General features: G+C 40.6%; 3 protein-coding genes across 12 annotated transcripts in view; 1 reads left to right on the top strand and 2 right to left on the bottom strand.

The window, feature by feature from the left end:
• The window catches only part of ALG9 (ALG9 alpha-1,2-mannosyltransferase), a 98,254-nt gene extending 95,876 nt beyond the window's left edge, over positions 1-2,378 (bottom strand). For 3 of the 9 annotated variants that reach the window (XM_024131257.3, XM_024131259.3, XM_055091502.1), the window contains exons 1-3: positions 2,074-2,376; positions 1,023-1,161; positions 59-193 (exon numbers count right to left, since the gene is read on the bottom strand). In XM_024131257.3, coding sequence (XP_023987025.1) covers positions 59-193; positions 1,023-1,161; positions 2,074-2,204 — 405 coding nt within the window. In that variant the 5' untranslated portion in view covers positions 2,205-2,376. Of the gene's footprint in view, positions 1-58; positions 194-1,022; positions 1,162-1,567; positions 1,870-2,069 lie in introns of those variants that run through there. The other 6 variants (XM_024131258.3, XM_024131261.3, XM_024131256.3 and 3 more) reach the window with 5 other exon arrangements.
• Positions 2,379-5,065: 2,687 nt separating this feature from the next.
• Positions 5,066-9,782, bottom strand: FDXACB1 (ferredoxin-fold anticodon binding domain containing 1). The gene is made up of 5 exons (XM_007128265.4): positions 9,611-9,782; positions 9,220-9,376; positions 8,154-8,357; positions 7,834-7,992; positions 5,066-7,082 (listed from the first exon to the last, which is right to left on the bottom strand). Exons 1-5 carry the CDS (start codon positions 9,780-9,782, stop codon positions 5,900-5,902), a joined length of 1,875 nt encoding a protein of 624 aa, XP_007128327.1. The 3' UTR covers positions 5,066-5,899.
• Positions 9,783-9,886: 104 nt separating this feature from the next.
• CFAP68 (cilia and flagella associated protein 68) lies at positions 9,887-13,708 on the top strand. Of its 2 annotated transcripts, XM_007128266.3 has the most exons (4): positions 9,887-10,261; positions 12,266-12,496; positions 13,061-13,127; positions 13,364-13,708. In XM_007128266.3, exons 1-4 carry the CDS (start codon positions 10,220-10,222, stop codon positions 13,531-13,533), a joined length of 510 nt encoding a protein of 169 aa, XP_007128328.2. In that variant the 5' UTR covers positions 9,887-10,219; the 3' UTR covers positions 13,534-13,708. The 2 variants fall into 2 exon arrangements, with proteins under 2 accessions (XP_007128328.2, XP_023986936.1); XM_024131168.3 differs by lacking the exon at positions 13,061-13,127 and having other exon boundaries at positions 9,895-10,261; positions 13,364-13,453.
• The last annotated feature ends 8,437 nt before the right edge of the window (positions 13,709-22,145 follow it).

Here is a 22,145-nt window from a genome sequence, read left to right as displayed (position 1 = left end):
AGAGACTCACCCACCTCTTGATCAGTTGTGATTGCTTCCAGGGTTGGCCTGCCCTTACCTTATTAGTTTGTAAAATTCTTGCATGAAATGCAGCTGGCCAGGCGTGAAGCAACAGGTAAGCATAGGAGCGAATGGCATAAGCTGGGGAATATTCCCAAGTCTGAAACCCCTTCCCATAGATGAGGTAGTGTGTCTGAAAGTACAAAATGGATGGATTCAGGGTTATACTGGCCAAAAATCTTTGCTAAGAGGATGCAGGCGAAATTTCTAAGCCAAAGTATTAATGAGACAAAGGTACACAAAAATGCTGAAATTGTCAATAAGATTTGAAAACTAATGGCTAAGAATCAAAATGACCCAATACTGAAAAATATTAAGACATTATAAATCCTACAAGATTAATGTTTGGCCAACATTGAAAGCTTGAATTTTACCCTCTATTTATTTTTTTAAAAATACTCATTAACCAAAACAGGAAAACTCTAAATCTTGTATTTTCCTTAAACTACCTACCCTAAGCATTCCTTTTTTTTTATGCAAAATGTGATCAAAAAATTTCACCTCTGCATTTCCTAAAACAGGGAGTCCAACAGACTTATAAGTATAAACCAAGAAACAGCAATATAAGCATAGAATGTAGCAACATTGTTTATTTTAGTAAACATCAAAAGAAAAAAACCAAAAAAGTTTAAAGAAAGTGGTTGCCTCTGGGGACAAGGATTTGGCCATGAGAAGTGGAACAGGGAGTTTCTGCTTTTCTTTTACGTTTAATATTTTAAAATTACCTCAAAGTATTATTTTGACTTAAAAAAATTTTTAAGAAAATTACAAATTACACCTTTTTTGTATAACAGCAAATTTGTATATCCTTCAATAGTAGGTAAATCATCAGCTTAGAATACAGAAATGAAAATAAGGTTATTTTACTAATAGTCACACTTGTATATTATTTGTATCTTGATTAATAACAAGGTTCCAAGCAGTGAAATCAAGAAAAAGAGAAAACTAAAGAAATCACCTACTGGTTCCCAGTAGTTGAATGTTTCATCACAGTCAGAGATGTTGCTCAGGAGAGCAGCACATAACCTTGCTGAGAGCAGACACTTGAACGCAGTAGATCCTTCAGGTGCCCAGACTTGTCCTGCTTTGTTCCCAGATAACCTGCTCAGAAGCAAAAAAAAGTATATGTCAGAAAGGACCTGCTAACTAGAAGGGCTAAAACTAGACAGAAAGGACAACAGGTCAAGAGACACCAAAGCACATGAGTTAGTCACCTAAAAGGGTGAACCGTTTATTGTCCTGAGTGGAATAAATAAGGAACGAATTAACACCTTAATCAACGTTAGTCATTACTTCCTGCTTTTAAGGTGTAAACTAATTCATGCACGTTAGTTCTTTGCATCTATGACACTCCGCTTACCCCAAACCAACAAATCGCTCACTTACAGGACACAAGCTCTTATTCGCCTTTTCTTTATTCTCCTAACAAGGTCATTACTTTCCATAGCTTTATTCATTTCCCCATCTGTTTAAATGCCCAGAAGCTAACTTGTGCAGTGGACATCACCTTTTCCAATTCCATATGCTGACAGCTCCCCAGCGCAGGCTTAACCTGCAGCCCTCCAGCTTGAAGAGAGAGGTGTTTGCTGGTGTGCAAGGTGGTGGGGCCAACACAGAAGAGTAAAGGGTCGGGATTCTGCGGGGACTGAAGGAAGCTGGTTGAGACAGCCGGAAAAGGTACTCTCTGCTCTCGCCTACATCCCCCACGGCGGCTCGGCCACAGAGACACCGCGACGCCAGCCCACCCTGGGCCTGGGCCAGGAGCCGCACAGACCTGCAAGGTTTCTTCACTAGCAACACGGGACCCGAGCTGGGGGATCTAACCTAAGGCGGGTGAAGACCCAGCGTCCACCCGCCCTGGAAGAGCAGAAAGAGCAGGGTGAAGAGGCTGCGGGCCCTCCCAACGGGAGGGCCGGGCCGGGCGCAGCACCACACCGCGCGGGCAAGACCCTCCCCCGGCAGCCCCGCGCCGCCCGCCGCCCGGCCACGCCCCCGCCGCGCCCGCACACCTACTCGGGCCGGGGCTCGGCGCTGCCAGCCTCCCGGCTGCACAGCAGTTCCCGCAGCTTGTCGGCGGCCGAGGCCGTGTCCCCGCCGCTGCCCCCACTTCCCTTCAGGCGCTGCCGGGCTCCTCGGCTCGCCATGGCAAGAGTGGGAAAAAAGGTAGAACTCGGCGCCCTACGAAGGCGACGAGCGCGGAGACATAGCCTCTGGCTGGCAACGGTGTCCGCCGAGGGACAAAAGACCTCGACATGCGCAGACACGACTAAATTATAGTGTTCTGGGCTAATTGGGGCAAATCCCTGGGTAGAAAAGAAATGCGACCTGAGACTTTACTTTGGCCGTTATAGCTATCCCTTCCACATACTTGTAACTCTAGGCATGCCCCCCTCCCTCTAACTCTCTCTGCCTTCACTTCTCAGCATTCTCCACTCTCCTACAAATACTGTCCGTCAGCATCCCTGTTTAAAAGAAAGCACAAATAGAGAGTAATTAATTCCACCGAGTACGCAGATATTCAGTTAAATATCCTAGCACAGCCGCCTACAAAAGAGGAAGTTCTTTAAAGATCACTGGCACCTTGTCCTTTATATTTTGGCAAGTGATAGGGACAGCCTGTAGCTAATTAACTGCTTCAGAGAGATGAAGCCATAATGGCAGAATACAGAATGAGGAGAAAAGTGAAAGACTGAAGAAACTCTGTGCAGCAAATTCAACCAGACACCAGTCACTGCCATTGCTACTACAGCATTATGGTAAGCATTTAATATACTTTATCCTTTTAAAATATAATACAACAACCTTGTTTTATCAAAAAGGAGACTGAGGTCCAAGGTTGCATAGCTAGGAAGTGATGGAGCCATGTTCCAACCCAGGTCTTACTACAAAATCCAAGCTCTTCCAACCAGGAGATCAGGAGAAAGCTCTTGATTTCACACAGGCATTTTTACATGGGCACTTTGATGATATCACGCCTGTGACTCTCAGAGGTCATTCATCTGTTCCTGACACTCTGCCTACTCCCCCAATCACAGAGCTCTATCCCCCCCTGTGAAGCTCTGTACCAGTAAGTAAAACAAGGTTATAGAGGGAGTGCTAAACTTGACAGGGTCCCAAGTTATGACTTCATACTACAAATTCCTGAGTATTAACAACGGAGATTGATCCTATTGCTCAATTCCCACATGAAATTACTAGTTGCCAAATTCAGACATCTCAATGTAACTGTATCTCATACAACCACCTCCTTTTCATTTCACTCTAGTGCAGGCCCCTCCCTGACTCTACCCCAGTCTACTACAGTGCATCCTTACAGGGATCTCCCATCTCAGATTGATCCTGTGCAATACTGTCCAATTAATTTTCAAAAATACTACAGCCCCAACCTACTTTTCTAATCTTATCTCCTACTTTGCTATACACATTTTATGTTCCAACTAGCCTGTAAAGTACCCCAAATGCTCCCAGATCTCTACCTCTGCTCATGTATGCCCTCTGCCTGGAATGCATGCCCTCCTTGCCTAACAATCCTTCCATCACAACCCTGCCATTGTTTTACGATGCAGCCCAAATGATACCTCATCCAAGTGATGCCAAACCAAAATTGGGTCTGCTTGCCTACACACAGAAAAGCCAATGTACTGACACCAGGTTGTGTTGAAGCAAAGTACAGTGTCGATTGCAAGGAGAAGAGGCAGCTTATGCTCAAAAGACCTAAATTCCCTGAAGCTTTCAGGGAAGGTTTTTTAAAGGCAAGGTGAGGGAAAGAGTTGAGGTGTGCATGATCAGCTCATGGACATCCTTGATTGGCTGGTGATGAGGTAACAGGTTGGTATTTCAGGGGTCAACAGCATCAACCTCCTGGGGTCTTTGTGCTGGTGATCAGCATGCAATTAACTTCTTCCACCTGGTAGGGGTTTAGTATCAATAAAAAATACAAGGATATGGCTCAGAATATTATCTATGGCCCTTGAGGAGGAACTAAAGGTACTTGACTTTTTTTATGGCTAAACTATCATTATTTTGTCTTACATGACTGTTTTCCTTTGTTTCTGCATTTTCTCATTTCTCAGATTAAATCTGCTCTTTGGTGGACTTCCCTAGTGGTACAGTTGTTAAGACTCCGTGCTTCCATTGCAGGGGACGCAGGTTTGATCCCTGGTCAGGGGATTAAGATCCCACATGCCGCGCGGCCAAAACAAAAAAACTACTCGTGAGGTGGAGGTTTGTGACCACCTAGAGGGGGGGGATAGAGGGGGTGGGAGGGAGGGAGATGCAAGAGAGAAGAGATATGGGAACATATGTATAACTGATTCAGTTTGTTGTAAAGCAGAAACTAACACACCATTGTAAAGCAATTATACTCCAATAAAGATGTTTAAAAAAAAAAAACTACTCTTTAGAGTTCAGGGAAGGCCTAGGAGGCTAAAGCTTTTCTGCAAACAAGAGGCGGGAGACTCGGAGAGGGTGGGGGAATCTGTCCCCAGGAAGGCCCTGCAGGGTCTGCTTGGTTTCACATGTACCAGGCACTACTGGAGATGGAAGAAAGCTATAAATCACATTACCTGCCCTCGAGTAGCTTTAAGTCTATGTGGAGAGCTAAGCAATACATATGTCCATAAGAGATCCCTTGATTTTTCACTCCCCAAACTTACTCTCATGCCAGTTTTCCTATTCTGATTAAAAACACTTCTATTCTCCCAGTTGCTTGGGTCAAAAACCTAGGGATTCTGTTTGATTCCTCTATTTCTCTAACTCCAAAACATTCATGCATGCACATATATTTAAATCATCAGTAAGTCCTTCTAATTATTACCCAGTCCAAACACTTTTTACCACCCTGGTCCAGGTCACCATCATGTCTTGGTTGCATTATTATAATAACCTCCTAATTTGTTTCTTTGCTTCAATTCTTGCCTTTCCACATGCTCTTCTCCAAATTTAAGAATAAATAGACAACATATTAAATCAACTATACTTCAATTAAAAATTTTTTTTAAAAAAATGAATAAGACAGTTATTTCCTTCACAGAGTTTACAATATAGCTCCAATCAGTGGAGCCTAACTATTAATTAATAGGAACATACATTAATGCACATTACAGCACCCCATTCTGCAGAGTCCTGGGCTGAGCCAATCTCCCAATGTCCCTTAGAGATGCTTACAACAGGAAGTCCCAAAATCTAGGGGGGAAAAGTGTAGAGTTAATCACAGTTCAGAGATTACTGTTGAAAAAACTCTGGAAGGAAAAGTAACAGAAAGTGGCAGAAAGAACAGGGGCTTTAGAGTCAGACAGACCCAGGTGTGAACTCTAAGTGTGACACTTACTTAGTTCCATGACTTTAACAGCAGTCAACCACAGAATAAACATGATGATGATACCAATAATACAGAGCACTTGCAACTTACCCAAGGTAATAAATGCTGGTCTGTGTGACTCTAAAAACTATTCTCAACTGATTTAGAGAGATGATATGATAGAGTTAAGGAAAGAGGAATCAACAATTCGGAAAATATAAATATATTTGATGAGACACTCAAATTCTACTGCTTCAGCATTACAGCATCTAGTGTATAAGATGCTGTTTTGTTTGTTTTGTTTGTTGTCATTACTCATGAACAAAATATTGCACAACTCCAAAGGTCACCACTCACATTATAGTCTGTGAACTTTAAGTGATCGAGTCACAGGTATCTTTAAAGTCAACCATCAGTAGCTATAGTCACAAAGTAAAAGATTTAAAATAAAAAAAAAAGTCTGGAAAGAACTACCAGTTACAAATTGGCCTTTTTCATCCACACCCATGAGGATCACTATGTAGAGATGAATTTACTAAACTACCGAGGTGTCACATGTAGTCGTTGTTGAATCTCCTTCCTTAGCTGGGACTGCATTGATGCTACCTGCTGCTGGGTGAGGGCCTTGTCACAGGTCTGGTAGGTCAATCTATAGCAGAGACTGACCTGTTCCGTCTTTGGATGCTGAAAACGACTAAGGAATTGTATGGATATGACAGTGTCCTGTGACACTGCTCGGGCCACAGTGTGAAACTCTACTTCATCAAATCTTTTGTTTGTATCTAACCAAAAACTAATATCATGCACATAGTATGGAGGATATAGGGAATAGCTTTTAAAGGGTTCTATTTTCCCAGGGGCAAAATTCTTCAGGAAACGGTTATCAAAGGTCCACAACATCCTCCAATCAGAGATACCCCAGACAAGCATGGCTAATAGGTCCAAGTTCATAGACACACACACAAAACACTGGTCTTTGTGTATGATGCTTGTAGCAGATGTGGTAACAGACCCAATAATCAAATCCTTAACACAATCTGGGCCAAAATTTTGAGACTTCACAGTAATCATATAATCTTCCCCAGGTGGTTGAAAGACAAATTCCACTGAACTGCCCAGCTTAGAGCCCTTGAGCAATGTCTGGGTCAGAAGGCTATCTAGAATGCCCTTCAGATGATCCAGTAGTGACTGAAGACAGCCATCCTTCAGATTTTTATTAAATCCAAGGATAAACAAAGTCTCATGAAATGCTGGCATTGTGGAAGGTGAGATGCGGCACTTCTGAAAGACAGGTCCACTAAGGATGTACAGAGAACCTGGGAGGAAGTCTGGTGCTTGGATTAGAGCCTGAACATGAACTAGAAGAGAAGGTCTAAGGCAGACCTTGGCCTGGCCATACATTCCTTTCTGAGCTTCTTCCTTACTGTCTCTTCTAGGGTGCTTGGGAAGGCTGAGTTCTGAAGATGACACTAGAAAGTCCTCCATGTCTTGTGTTGTCCCACCAGTCAGGGACTCAAAATTTGAGTTATCTTCACGGAGACTAATCCAAAAGGCAGATGATAGGATGTCACAGTGGCAGGAAGTGAGAACACCGGTGTCTCCCTGTGGCAGCAAAGGGGAAGAACACTTCAGCCTTTTTAGAGGGAAAGCTTTCCCCAATTCAGCAATGAGTTTCTCATTTATGGTTTTGATAGGATGGTATGAAGGTGCTTCTAGGAAACCCCTGTTTAAACACACACAAAAATAAACTTTTTTAACTTAAAATTATTAATAATTATAACGTAGCTAGAATTAAAAGCACAAATAGCTGTATAGAAAAGAATTATCCTTAAGTTGATCTGGAAAGGAAACAAAGAAATCATCTACCATAAAGAGAGATATCATGTGTTTCAGAACTCTGACAGCCTACAATATACCAGAAAATATGACAATTTTAAAAAAAATTTTATTAGAGTATAGTTGATTTAAAATGTTGTATTAGTATCAGGTGTACAGCAAAGTGAATCAGGTATACATATACATATATCCACTCTTTTTTAGATTCTTTTCCCATATAGGCCATTACAGAGTATTGAGTAGAGTTCCTTGTGCTATACAGTAGGTCCTTATTAGTTATCTATTTTATATATAGTAGTGTGGATATGTCAATCCCAATCTCCCAATTTATCACCCCACCTTATTCCCCGGTAACCATAAGTTTGTTTTCTACATTTGTAACTCTATTTCTCTTTTGTAGATAAGTTCATTTGCACCCGTTTTTTTAGATTCCACATATAAGTGATATCATATGATATTTGCAGAAAATATGACAATTTTTAATTCTAAAGAGGCTTGTGCAGGCCAGACTGACAAGTATTCACAGCATGACATCATTAACAATTAATGTGGCATCCATTCAATGTATGGTTGCCTGATTATCAAGCCAATAAGGATACAACTAGAGATAGAAGTGATTTCTGGTAAAATCAGGTTACCTGTTCAGCTTTCCTACAAGTACTTCTGGTTCTAGAAAAGAAAACCACTGGCCACCCAGTTTGATCCTGGAAATTCTTGGTTGCAAACCTTCATAGGGTAAGCTCCGGGTAAAGATATGGTTCAAAGCACCTTCTACATGAAAGGACTTATCTTGACTCCTGGCAAAATAGACAGCAATTATTAAGTCTGTCATTATTAAAGAAAGCAAGTATTTCTAGAGACTGAATCAAGAAATAGACAAGGAAAAAGTATGTCTCTGAAATCTTTTTTATCATTAATGAGAGAGATGGAAAAGGCTTAGAACTCTGTTATTACTTACCTATATCCAGTGCATTTGTACCCTGGCACAGCCTCACAGCTGAAGGGATGCACATCACTTAAAATGAAACCCCCCAGAGCTGCCATAGCAACCACTTGCCAACTGTTGTGCCATTCTCTCATGGGCTTATCAGCAGGAGTCCCACCTTGTCCTCTACACAATGCCACATGGACTTCTCCTTCCTCTGCAAGAACATCTGCACAGCTAACGGGGATAGGGAAACACCAGCCGTTTATCAGAAACAAGTAGAAGTTACCATAGGAGTTAGCTGCATATATATGGTTTGGCTGTGAAATAGTTAAAATCCAATCATATCTATTTGCAAACATCTATTAGACTTCAAACATGCAAAAAAAGTAGCTGGAAGTAAACAAGAATTTAAATTCAATGTTCAACTCATAACTGATACTAGTGGCTGACCACAGAGTTCTCCAACGTTGTTTTTGTATTGTTCATCTATATCTCATTGAAAAGTCAATGTCTGTAAGGTTCCTATATGTGATTCAGCGATCAGGCTGTTCTTCCCCACTTAGAAAGTTGTTCTTTTCACTCCCCTCCTGCCTGTTAACTTAAAATACTGCCTCTGTGAAAAGTTTCACGACAACTATGAGCCAAAGAGACCTCCATTAGTATTATGTGTTATTGTATAATAGTATAAAGCACTGTTTTGCGTTCACAATAATTTTATGAGGTAGTTACTGTTAATATCTTCAGTTTATGTATGAGGAAGCAAAAGCAAGTAAGGATCAAGTAAACTTAATTACAAAAATCACAAAACTATTAAGCGGTGGGTGGGGATTTGAATGCAGGCAGTCTGGCTCCTAAATTAGACTATACTACCATAATTTTGCATTATCAAAAATAGATGATCCTCCCTTTGCCGGCCCAACAGTACATTATTAGTACTTTTATTTAGCATTTAGGGTTAAATGTCTGCCTTTCCAACTAGATTGTGGGTTCCTTTGGAGCATTATATTCTCTTGTACGCCATATTTCCCAGACTAACATGTTTGAGTGCAGTAACTATGTAATGTACATCTTAAACATTTCACTTCTGAGTGCTCACCTCTGGAAAAACTTGGCAAGCAGTTCCCTATTCTTAGCTACTCCAGCTTTGCGTCCACAGTGCGGAAAGTTAAAATAAATTCGATCAAACTCTCTGTCTTGCAGTTCAAAGGCATCTACCAGCTGGGTGCAGTCCACACCAAAGCGTACCTCGGTACCTGGAACGAAATATAGACAGAAGGATGTCTTAAGACCTGGAACGAGAGAAAACCCCTCCCTAACCTGAACCGTGCAAAACAACCCAGGTCTAGGCACACAGCAGGCTCTCTGTAAATGTCCATGTAAAGACCAAGAGCAACCCCCAGATTCCTTGAATCCCCACGTGCCCACCCTTTCCACTTTGGGCGGTGCCACAGCTGGGCGGGGCTTCACGGAGGGGTGGGCCTCGCTACCTCGCTCGCGCAGGAGCTGCAGATTCTCCCGGGCCAGCGGATCCCGGGCCAAGTCGGCCGGGCGCTGGAGGCAGGTGGCAGTTATACTGGTGCTCGGATCCAGGGTTTCGCTCAGAGCGGCGGCGAAGGAGAAATTCCCCTCCCCAACCAACAGGAGGCGCCGAGGGGCCATGGCCTCAACGTGCTCCCAGCTCCCGTCCTCGGAGGCGCTCCTTTTTTTACGTCACTTCCTTCGCCGGTTTCTTGCGGCCCCACCTCTTCACCCGTCGCTGGTTGATGACGCTCAAGAGAGCCCGGTTGTCTTAATAGTCTGGTGCAGCGACATCCGAGGAGGAAAATAGCCATGAGTGCAAAAGCGATAATACACCGACCACCCCGTCCCCTCACTTCTTCACCCTATCGGAAGTGTTAAAATAGATGCCTTTGAGCCCTGAGCGACTTCGTCACACCTACATGAGGTCACAAGCAGTCACTAGTGCCGAGGGACAGGTCGAAGGTGAGGCGAGTTCTGAGTGAAGGAAGCAGGGCCGGGCTGAGGCCAAGAAGAGGTTGGGCTGTGTCCTGCATCCTGACACAGAGGATTTTCTAACAGCCTTCATCTCATCCGAAATGACTGCAACCCATTGTTACTGCTGTTCGGAATTTCTCCAGGTGCTTCTATTTCCTACCTTTTATTCATTCAAGGAATGTTGAGTGCCTGTTATGTGCCAGGCCTGTGAGAGCGGTTAGGTATATGGAGGAACAAGATGTGGCCTGTGATTTCACCAAGCTTGTAGTCTGGTGGAGGATGCACAGAAAAAGAGGCAATTCTGATTTAGTGGGATGCAGTGCTATGAATGGAGTAATTCAGGGTGCTGTGGGAGCATACAGAGGGGAACCTTAACCAAGTTTGGGGGTGAAGTGGAAAGATTCCCTGGGTTGAAAGCCAAAGGGAGGAAAGTACACCTTACCTGAGTCAAGAGGAGTAAAGAGGCAGAAGAAACAATATATGCAAAAGCATGGTGGAAAAACACAACAGCTGACTTTGGCTGAAATGTACTTTGAGGGAGAGTGGGTAACAGATGAGACAGAAAAGTTAAGCAGGAACCAGGTCATATAGACATCTTAACAACCTTGAACCTTGCTCTGAAAACAGTGGCCAGCCAGTGAAAGATGTTAAATAGGAAGATGACACAATTAGATTTTCATTTTCAAAACTTCTGCTTTCCTATGGAGAAATGATAGGAGGAGAAAAAGGCTGATGTTGCCCTCAGATAGAAGGCTACTGCAGTAACGGAAACTAAGGCTGATAGTGATCTGAATTGGAACTTGGCAGTGGAGATGGAGGGTAGTGGACTGATTCAAACATCAACAAAACCTAGTGATTGAGAACGGATGTAGGGAGTTGAAAGAGAAATCAGAGTCTAAGATAAGCCCCAGGTTTCAGGCTTGGACAACTGAGTGGGCGGTGATGTCTGTCCTTACAGCCCCAGGGATGGTGTCATCTTGGTTTGCAGTCTGAGTACTTGGTCTGTTGGACTTTGTAGGACCAGCTGCTCTTTAGTCATCATGCTGTTTGTTGACATCAGTGTGTGCATCTATCTTCACAAAGGCACATGGTGTGAGAGCAGTTACCTTTAAACCTACAGTGTTGGCTTTGTCTCTACCTGTGGAAAGGTGGGTGGGTGGTGACTCCCAAATCATGGCCATCTGGTGATCTGGGTGATCTATATTCTTTCTTTGCTTGGAGAACTGGGAGGGCCAGGTTTGGTAACGTCTCTTCCTTTAAAGAACATGGAACGGCAGAGTAAGGTGTTCTGTCACTCTACTATAAAATCTTCAAACAACACAAGCTCCTCAACTTCAAATTACTCAGCTTCAGAGAAGGTATTGTCTTGCTCCTAAGCCAAGGGACCAGACTCATCTTTTAACCAAAAGTAAACATGGTTAGGCTTCTGATTACTTACAAAAAATTGAAATTCAGACATTGGTCATCTGGTATGTGCAAAGTACTATTGATTAGGAGGGTAGACAGAAGGAGAGGATACGGTAATGAAAAAGACACAGATCCTGTCCTCAAGGGATCAGTGTAGGAGATTTCCACACTTCCTTGAAGAACTCTAACATATGGTATAAAGTTATAAATATATAAAGACGTGAACATAAAGTTCTGTGTGAGACAAGTGAAAGAGAAGTTAACTTGACGGAAGGCATCATGAAAAGGGAATGCCACATCCTGAGAAGTGACATTTGATCTGGGCCCAGAAGGAAGGAAACTATCATTTATTGATCATTTATTATATTATCTAGTTATCCAACTCTCATTTCTCCCTGTTTCTTTCGACGATAGCACTACTCTTAGTCCTTAAATTCCTACATCTCAAAATTACCAGAACATTTTCTAGTTCTCCCTATAGTATTGGGGGTACTGAAGTTCTCCTGTCTTTTGCGGGGGGGACATTTAATCTATATAGTCACCTACTACTGCTGATTGAGAGGGCAGGTCAAAGGATTCATGAACTTGGAGAGAAAGAAACAGAACCACAAGAATTAAACTGGGAGGAAAGCCTAGATTCTTAGAAGGTGTTACGTTATGTTTGGCGAAGGAAGAGAAAGGGATGCCTTTTCTGCTCTCTGGTTTGTGCAACAAGCTTTTCTATTCCTGCCTTTTCCCAGAGAGAGTTCCTCACCTCTTTCCTTACAAACCCACACTGTGGCAGCCTCATTAATGCAGATGGCCATGCTGAAGTGTGGACAGATTGGAATGATATGTCCAAGTTTTTCCAGTATGGATGGAGATGCACCACTAATGAAGATGCCTATTCAAACCGTACCCTCATGGGCAACTGGAACCAGGAAAGATATGACGTAAAGAGCATCGTGCAGCCCAAACCCTTGCCTTCCCAGGTAATTGAACTATCTCTTCTTTGTTTCCTTCTGTTAGAAAAGGAAATACCAATGGCCATTTGAGAGGCAGGAATCTGATAACTTCCAATGCTGAGATCTCTCAGACATCTGTTCATTGAGTGGTTGGGAAAGGGCAACAGTCCTCAGCTGGAATGCCTATCCCACTTTACTATCAAGTTGACCATTATATTATTGTAAGGTAATGAAAGGATGGGTAGCTTTTTCTCTTGCTTCTTTTTGGACTTCATCAATCTACAGAAATATATATATATATATATATATATATATATATATATATATAAAATGTCTTCTGACTCAGGGTAGCTTCTTCCCTGGTCCCTGCCTACCTAGACTTGTTGTTTATCTGCATCTTGCCCTTAAATCTCCTAAACAGACAAACCAACAAAGGATATGAACATTAGTAGGATATAGGCTAATGACATATAGACTTATAGTCAATCTAAAATATGACGGAGCCTGTTAGAATTCATGTCATTGTGTCCTGTATTTCCCAGTGTTGTTTATAGACTCCTGTATTTTTAATCTACTACTTTTTCTTTGCAGTTTGGACACTATTTTGAAACGACATATGATACAAGCTACAACAACAAAATACCACTTTCAACCCATAGTAGGTGGACTATTCTTTTTAATTCTTATATTCTCAGGACCTAACTCAGTGCTTGGAACACAGAAGGAATACAAATAAAAGAAAATTGAATGAGTGAATAAGTGAATGAATGAGTGAATGATTTCTCTGTTTTCTTAATTTTGACAGGATTCACTGTCTATTCCCTCATTGTCTATTCCCTCAGAAATAAGAATGAGATTGGTTACTAAGACTCCTTCTCTTTTCTCTTCCCTCAGGGTTTAAGCGAGAGCCTCACTGGTTCCCAGGACATCAACCTGAGCTGGTTCCTCCTCCGTACAAATGCACAGAAAAGTCAACTTACATGAGTAGCTATTCAGAGCCTCAAATTGAGCATCACTCTGTGTGTGTGTGGAATCCTCATAACTGCCAATTTCAGAGGCCATGATTCTAAGAAAGAATAAGAAGGTTCATTTTTCCAGTGTAGAATGTAGGAAGGAGCACATTCGAAGAACAACTAAGAATTTAGCTGACTGTAGCACAGTTCTACTCTCTGAATAAATAAAGCACAAAAAAATATCCTCTATTCCTTTTTTTTTTAAACCAAGATTTAAATGTCAAATTTAAGTTAATTATTTCTACTCTTAGGTCTACATTACGGGTGTTGTAGGAAGGCATTAAAAAGAATTATTTCTCTCAAATCTACAGCCACTCTGCTTTTCCCTGCCTTCCATCAGGGGCAGAACTGCAAAATCCATCATGACTTAGGATACATTTGGCTAGATGCTTTCTGGATGTAAACCTGGTAGTCATGGTCAGATAGTTTACATTTACTGAGACCTTAATGAATATATCCCCTCTTAAGGACTAGAAAAAGAAAAATAACTGTTTTTATTATTACAGAAGATTTAAAACATGCAAAAGTAGACAGAAGAGTATAATGAACTCCCATGTACCATTACCCACCTTCAACAATGGTTATAACCAATCTTATCTATCCCTATCTACTTTCTCTATTTTTAAATTTTTCTCAGAAATTATATCATTTCATCTATAAATATTTCAGTTTATATCTAAAAAAGATAAGGACTGTCCATTTTTTACTCCCCCACAAAAGTCACTGAAGAAAACTTGATCAAACAAAACTGAGTTATTTATTAAGCCTTTGGCAAGGAAGAACCTCAACTTGACACAGTCTTGATAATGATTGAAAAGGGTGATGTTAGGGTAGGGTATTTTTAGGAATTTGGGATGACTCAGCTGGTTTAAGATGGGTCTTTCACTGTGGGGAACTGGCAGCAATTGAGAAAAGGTTGTGAATAGTTTAGGGTTGGTGAACACTGGGAGACAATAGTCTTAACATGGCTAAACATCAGTATTTTCCAATCTTTTTGGTCCCCTGTTTAAGATAACAATATAATATTTGGGAGATATCTCCCATATATTACCTCCCAAACCGTCATTATTTTATGTTATGGGTATAAATATGGAATTTATGTTATATATGATGTTAGGTACTGACAAAGTTTTATTTTTTTTCTGTATGGCTATCCAGTTGTCCCTATATTAGTTATTAAAAAGACCATACTTTCTTCACTGCTCTTCAAAGCCATTTTTATTATAAATCAAGTATCTGTGTATACTTGGAACTGTTTCTGGGCTCTCTTACATTCCATTGGCCTATTTGTCATTTTTTTAAATCCCATCTTAGCTACAATGGCTTAATTACCTCACTGTCTCAATTATGATAATTGTATAAGTCTTACTATCTAGTAGATCAAATCATTTTACCTTGTTTTTCTTCAAGAGGGTCTTAGCTATTTTTGACCCTTTGCATTTCAATATAAATTTTAGGATCAACTTGTCAAGTTCCACAAAAAGATACTGTTAGGATATTGATGGAAATTGCATTGTATTGTCAGATCAACTTTAGAATTTGAGTTGTCTCTTATTGATACTAATAATTCATTGGTGTGTGTTCTTGCAATATGAATATTTTATAGGCACATGTTTTAAGTTTATATGTTATATATCTGTCCTATACCCTAGGTATCCAGCATATTTTTTAACATCTTTATTGGAGTATAATTGCTTTACAATGGTGTGTTAGTTTCTACTTTATATCAAAGTGAATCAGCTATACATACACGTATATCCCCATATCTCCTCCCTCTTGCGTCTCCCTCCCACCCTCTCTATTCCACCCCTCCATACAGTATTTGTTTTTCCCTTTCTGACTTACTTCACTCTGTATGACACACTCTGTGTCCATCCACCTCCCTACAAGTAACTCAGTTTCGTTTCTTTTTATGGCTGAGTAATATTCCATTGTATATATGGGCCACATCTTCTTTATCCATTCATCTGTCGATGGACACTTAGGTTGCTTCCATGTCCTGGCTATTGTAGATAGAGCTGCAATGAACATTGTGGTACATGACTCTTTTTGAATTATGGTTTTCTCAGGGTATACGCCCAGTAGTGGGATTGCTGGGTCGTATGGTAGTTCTGTTTTTAGTTTTTTAAGGAACCTCCATACTGTTCTCCATAATGGCTGTATCAATTTACATTCCCACCAACAGTGCAAGAGGGTTCCCTTTTCTCCACACCCTGTCCAGCATTTCTTGTTTGTAGATTTTTTGATTATGGCCATTCTGACTGGTGTTAGATGTTACCTCATTGTAGTTTTGATTTGCATTTCTCTAACGAATTGTGATGTTGAGCATCCTTTCATGTGTTTGTTGGCAATCTGTATATCTTCTTTGGAGAAATGTCTATTTAGGTCTTCTGCCCATTTTTGGATTGGGTTGTTTGTTGTTGTTTTTTTTATATTGAGCTGCATGAGCTGCTTGTAAATTTTGGAGATTAATCCTTTGTCAGTTGCTTCATTTGCAAATATTTTCTCCCATTCTGAGTGTTTTCTTTTCGTGTTGTTTATGGTTTCCTTTGCTGTGCAAAAGGTTTTAAGTTTCATTAGGCCCCATTTGTTTTATTTTTTTAATTTCCATTTCTCTAGGCGGTGGGTCAAAAAGGATCTTGCTGGGGCTTCCCTGGTGGCACAGTGGTTGAGCGTCTGCCTGCCGATGCAGGGGACACGGGTTCGTGCCCCGGTCCGGGAAGATCCCACATGCCGTGGAGCGGCTAGGCCCATGAGCCATGGCCGCTGAGCCTGCGTGTGCAGAGCCTGTGCTCCGCAATGGGAGAGGCCACAGCAGCGAGAGGCCCGCGTACCGTAGGAAAAAAAAAAAAAAAAGGATCTTGATGTATGTCATAGAGTGTTCTGCCTATGTTTTCCTCTAAGAGTTTTATAGTGCCTGGCCTTACATTTAGGTTTTTAATCCATTTTGAGTTTATTTTTGTGTATGGTGTTAGGGAGTGTTCTAATTTCATTCTTTTACATGTAGCTGTCCAGTTTTCCCAGCACCACTTATTGAAGAGGCTGTATTTTCTCCACTGTATATTCTTACCTCCTTTATCAAAGATAAGGTGACCATGTGTGCGTGGGTTTATCTCTGGGCTTTCTATCCTGTTCCATTGATCTATATTTCTGTTTTTGTGCCAGTACCATACTGTCTTGATTACTGTAGCTTTGTAGTATAGTCCGAAGTCCAGGAGCCTGATTCAGCCTATCTTTTATTGTGATAAAATATACATAACATAAAATGTACCATTTTGGGACTCCCCTGGTGGTGCAGTGGTTAAGAATCCACCTGCCAATGCAGGGGACATGGGTTCAAGTTCTGGCCCAGGAAGATCCCACATGCCGCGGAGCAACTAAGCCCACGAGCCACAACTGCTGAGCCTGTGTGCCACAACTGCTGAAGCCTGCACACCTAGAGCCCATGCTCTGCAACAAGAGAAGCCACTGCAATGAGAGGCCCACGAACTGTTAACGAAGAGTAGCCCCAGCTCACTGCAACTAGAGAAAGCCCACCTGCAGCAATGAAGACCCAATGCGGCCAAAAATAAATAAATTAATAAATTAATTTTTAAAAATGTTTTAACTGTTTTTAAGTATACAATTCAGTGGCATTAAATACATTCACAATGTTGTGCAACAATCACCACTATCTGTTTCCAGAACTTTTTCATCATCACAAACTGATACTCTATACCAATTAAGCAATAATTCCTCATTCCCCTCTTCTCTTGTCCTTGGTAACCTCTATTTTCTGTCTCTATGAATTTGCCTATTATAAGTACCTCATATAGGTGGAATAATACAATATTTTTCTTTTTGTCTCTAGCTTATTTCACTCAGCATGTTTTCAAGGTTCATCCATGTTACAGCATGTATCCGTTTTAAGACTAAGCCGTACTCCATTGTATGTATAATACCACATTTTGCTTCTCTATTCATTTGTTAATAGACACTTGGGTTGTTCTCACCTTTTGGATAGTGTGAATAATGCTGCTATGAACATTGGTGCACAAATATTTGTTTGAATCCCTGCTTTCAATTCTTTTGGGTATATACCCAGAAGTGGAATTGCCAGATCATATGGTAATTAACAGTTTGGAAACGCCAGTTTTCCATAGCGGCTGCACTTTTTAACATTCCTACCAGTAATGCACAAGGGTTCCAATTTCTCCACATTTTTACCAACACTTATTTTCTGGTGTTTTGTTTGTTTGTTTTCATTTTATAATAGCCATCCTAGTGGGTGTAAAATGGTATCCCACTGTGGTTTTGATTTGTATTTTCCTAATGGCTAGTGATCTTGAGCATCCTTTCATGTGCTTATCAGTTATTTGTATGTTGTCTTTGGGGAAATGTTTATTCAAGTCCTTTGCTCATTTTTGAATTGCGTTGTTTGCTTTTTTGTTGTTGAGTTGTACGTGTTCTTTCTTTATATATTCTGGATACTAATCCCTAAGCAGATACTATATGATTTGCAAATATTTTCTCTCATTCTGTAGGTTGTCCTTTCACTCTCTTGATAGTGTCCTTTGATGCATAAAAGTTTTCAGTTTTGATGAAGTCCAATTTATCTATTTTTTCTTTTATTGCCTAAACTTTTGGTGTCATATCCAATAAATCATTGCTAAAATCAATGTCATGAAGCTTTGTCTCTATGTTTTCTTCTTTTAGCTCTTATGATTAGGTGTTTGATCCTTTCTGAGTTAATTTTTGTATATTATATAAGGTAAGGGTCTAATTTCATTCTTTTGCATGTGGATATCCAGTTTTTCCAGCACCATGTGTTGAAAAGACTGTCCTTTCCCCATTGAATGGTCTTGGTGCCTTTGTCAATAATCATTTGACTATATATGCAAGAGATTATTTCTGGGCTGTCTATTCTATTCCTTGGTCTATGTCTGCCTTTATGCCAATACCACACTTTTCTGATTACTGTACTTTTGTAATAAGTTCTGAAATCAGGAAGTGTGAATCTTCCAATTTTTATCCTCTTTTTCAAGATGGTTTTGGCTAATTCAGGGTCCTTTGAGATTCCATGTGAATTTTAGGGTGGAATTTTCTGTCTCTGCAAAAAACATTATTGGAATTTTGATAAGAATTGCTTTGAATCTGTAGATCACTTTAGCTAGTATTGATATCTTAACAATATTAAGTTTTCCAATCCGTGAACATAGATGTCTTTCCATTTATGTCTTCTTTAATTTATTTTAGCACTGTCTTACAGTTTTTAGTGTACAAGTTTTTTGCCTCCTTAGTCGAGGTTATTCCTCGACTATTCCTCAAATATTTTATTCTTCCTGATGCTATTGTAAATGGAATTGTTTTCTTAATTTCCTTTTTGGATTATTCATTGTAAGTGTATAGAAATGCAACTAATTTTTGGGTGTTTGTTGGTTTTATATCCTGCAATGTTGCTGAGCTTGTTTATTCTAATTTATATTTTTGGCGAAATCTTTAGGGTTTTCTATATGTAAGATCATGTCTTTTGTAAATAGAAATAGTTTTACTTGTTTCTTTCCAACTTGGATGCTTTTCTTTTTCTTGCCTAATTGCTCTGGCTAGAACTTGCAATAATATATTGAATAGAAGTTGTAAAAGTGGACATCCCTGTCTTGATCTTAGTCTTAGAGGAAAGGCTTTCAATCTTCACCATTGGGTATGATGTTAGCTGTGGGTCTTTCATATATGGTTGAGGTAATTTCCTGATACCTACAACTGAGTTCATAATCTTCAGTCTCAAATTTGTCCATCTTATATATTTCATATCTTGGCGAATTCCATAGTTTTCTTTTCTGTGTCTTAACCACTCTTTCTTATTTTTAATATTACATATTGCCTAATAAATTCACACAGTTGTCAAAAACAGAATGCAAGGAATTATTTTGAATCCCCCTTTCTCATACTTCCCATTAAAACAGATACCAAGCCCTATAAATTCTATCTCCACATTATGTCTTGATTATGTCCCTCTTTGTTAACATCTCTGTCGCCTTTGCCATATTCCACTTTCCCATTATTTCTCACTCTTACCCTTTTGGTTGATGTCTCTATTTTCCATTTTGGTATCTATTTATTAATCACTATATTGCTCCCAGATTAAGTCTAAAAATGCAGAGTGGATCATGCTACTCACTTGGTTAAAATCTTTCACTGGCTTTTATAGCCTTCAAAATAATTTTCAAACTCCTTAGCAGAGTTTTCTCTACTTTCTGACTCTTATTCCTCATCTCCCACATTCCCTCTCATATATCTAGTGCTCCAACCAAACATAAATATCAATACCTGCCTGGACACTTCATGCTGTTCCCCCTTCTAGATGCATTTTCTTCCCTCTTAACCTTGCTAAGTCCTATAAACCGTTAAGAATTCAGGCAGACACCCACTAGGATGGCTATAACCAAAAAGATAAATAATTATAACTGTTGGTGAAGATATTGAGAGGTTGGAACCCTCATACACTGCTGGTGGGAATTTTAAATGGGCAGCTGGGCTTCCCTGGTGGCGCAGTGGTTAAGAATCTGCCTGCCAATGCAAGGGACATGGGTTCGAGCCCTGGTCCGGGAAGATCCCATATGCTGTGGAGCAGCTGAGCCCATGCGCCACAGCTACTGAGCTTGAGCTCTAGAGCCCGCGAGCCACAACTACTGAAGCCCGCACACCTAGAGCCCGTGCTCCTCAACAAGAGAAGCCACTGCAGTGAAGCCTGGGCACCGCAACGAAGAGTGGCCCCCGCTGGCCACAACTAGAGAAGGCCCGCGCACAGCAACAAAGACCCAACACAGCCAAAAATAAATAAAAATAAAATAAATTAATTTTTTTAAAAATGGGCAGCTGCCTTGAAAAATAGTCTGACAGTACCTCAAAAGTCTAGATGGAAAGTTACCATATAATCCAGCAATTCCACTCCTAGATATATACTCAAGAGAAATGAAAACATATGTCCACACAAAAACTAGTACATGAATGTTCATAGCAGCATTATTCATAATAGACAAAAAGTGGAAGTAACTCAAATGTCCATCAATTGATGAATGGGTAAATAAAATGCAGTAGATCCATGTAAAGAAATATTATTTGGCAATAGAAAGGAGTGAAGTACTGATACATGCAACCATATGGTGGATACTTTAAAACATTCTGCTAAGTGAAAGAAGCTAGTCACATAGGGCCACGTATTGTATGATTCCACTTATATGAAATGTCCAAAATAGGCAAATACATAGAGACAGAATGTAGACTAGAGGTTGCCTAGGGCTGAGGGGTGGGCATTGGAGGGTGATAACTAATGGGTATAAGTTAGCATCTTGGCTAATGAAATGTCCTAAAATTGACTGTGGTGATGGATGTACAACTCTGTGAATAAATAAAACCATTAAATTGTACACTTTCAATGGGTAAATAGTATAGTAATGAATGATATCTCAATAAAGTTGTTAAAAATATTTGGTCAGGGGTAACCATCTCCAGGATTCCTTCTATGTCCAGAGTAGATAATCCTCTTAAGGGTCCCCATAACAGACATTTTGAGTGGACATCGTAGAAACTTGAAATCTACGTCTTTTTACTTGCCTGTTCTTCCGCTCAATTTTTAATTGTGTTAGGGCAAAAAAGCATGTCTTATTTTTGTAGCTAGCACATGGTAGGCACTCAAATAATTGTTGAATGAATGGTCATTGTAAGGGACTTCCCTGGTGGCGCAGTGGTTAAGAATCCGCCTGCCAATGCAGGGGACACAGGTTCGAGCCCTGTTCCGGGAAGGTCCCACATGCCGCGGAGCAGCTAAGCCCATGCGCCACAGCTACTGAGCCCGTGCTCTAGAGCCCACGAGCCACAACTGCTGAAGCCCACACGCCCAGAGTCCGTGCTCCGCAACAAGAGAAGCCACTGCAATGAGAAGCCCGCGCACCGCAATGAAGAGTAGCCCCCGTTCGCCACAACTAGAGAAAGCCCATGCACAGCAACCAAGACCCAACGCAGTCAAAAAAATAAAAAGAAAGAAATTAATTAAAATATATATACGTTTAAAAAATAGTCATTGTAAATCTTCAGAGCAAAGATCAAGTCCAGTGCAATATTCAAATAAAATGTGAAGTATTAAATAGAATAGGATTTTTCTAAGCATGAAAATATGTATCATTCCCAAACCATTAGGCAAAACATCCATTTGGTTTCTAAGTGTTCCATCTTATTGAAATTATATGTATGTACTCTACACACATTTCCCAGATTTATTCTTTAAAAAAATGACCTCAAAAAAAAAAAAAAAAATGATAGTTTAAAAACAGGTAAAGCACTTCTTAGCACAGTGCATACCTAATAGTAAGTGCTTAATAAATGTTAGCTAATATTAAAAAACATAATAACTGCTAATTAAAATTGCCTCAACAAACTTCTGGCATAATTCAGACATGGGGAATGAAGTAGAATTATGGAAGAGCTAGCTATAAAGCTAAAGAAAAGTCCCTCAAATATGCTAGACTAGAAAAGTCCTGGGTTTCCCTCGTGGCGCAGTGATTGAGAGTCCGCCTGCCGATGCAGGGGACACGGGTTCGTGCCCCGGTCCGGGAAGATCCCACATGCCGCGGAGCGGCTGGGCCCGTGAGCCATGGCCGCTGAGCCTGCGCGTCCGGAGCCTGTGC

This window comes from Physeter macrocephalus, chromosome 16 (genome assembly GCF_002837175.3).
Source record: "Physeter macrocephalus isolate SW-GA chromosome 16, ASM283717v5, whole genome shotgun sequence".
NCBI classification, from domain to species: Eukaryota; Metazoa; Chordata; class Mammalia; order Artiodactyla; family Physeteridae; genus Physeter; species Physeter macrocephalus.
The sequence above is the reverse complement of the archived record's forward strand: the minus strand, read 5'-3'. Positions and strand labels throughout refer to the sequence as shown.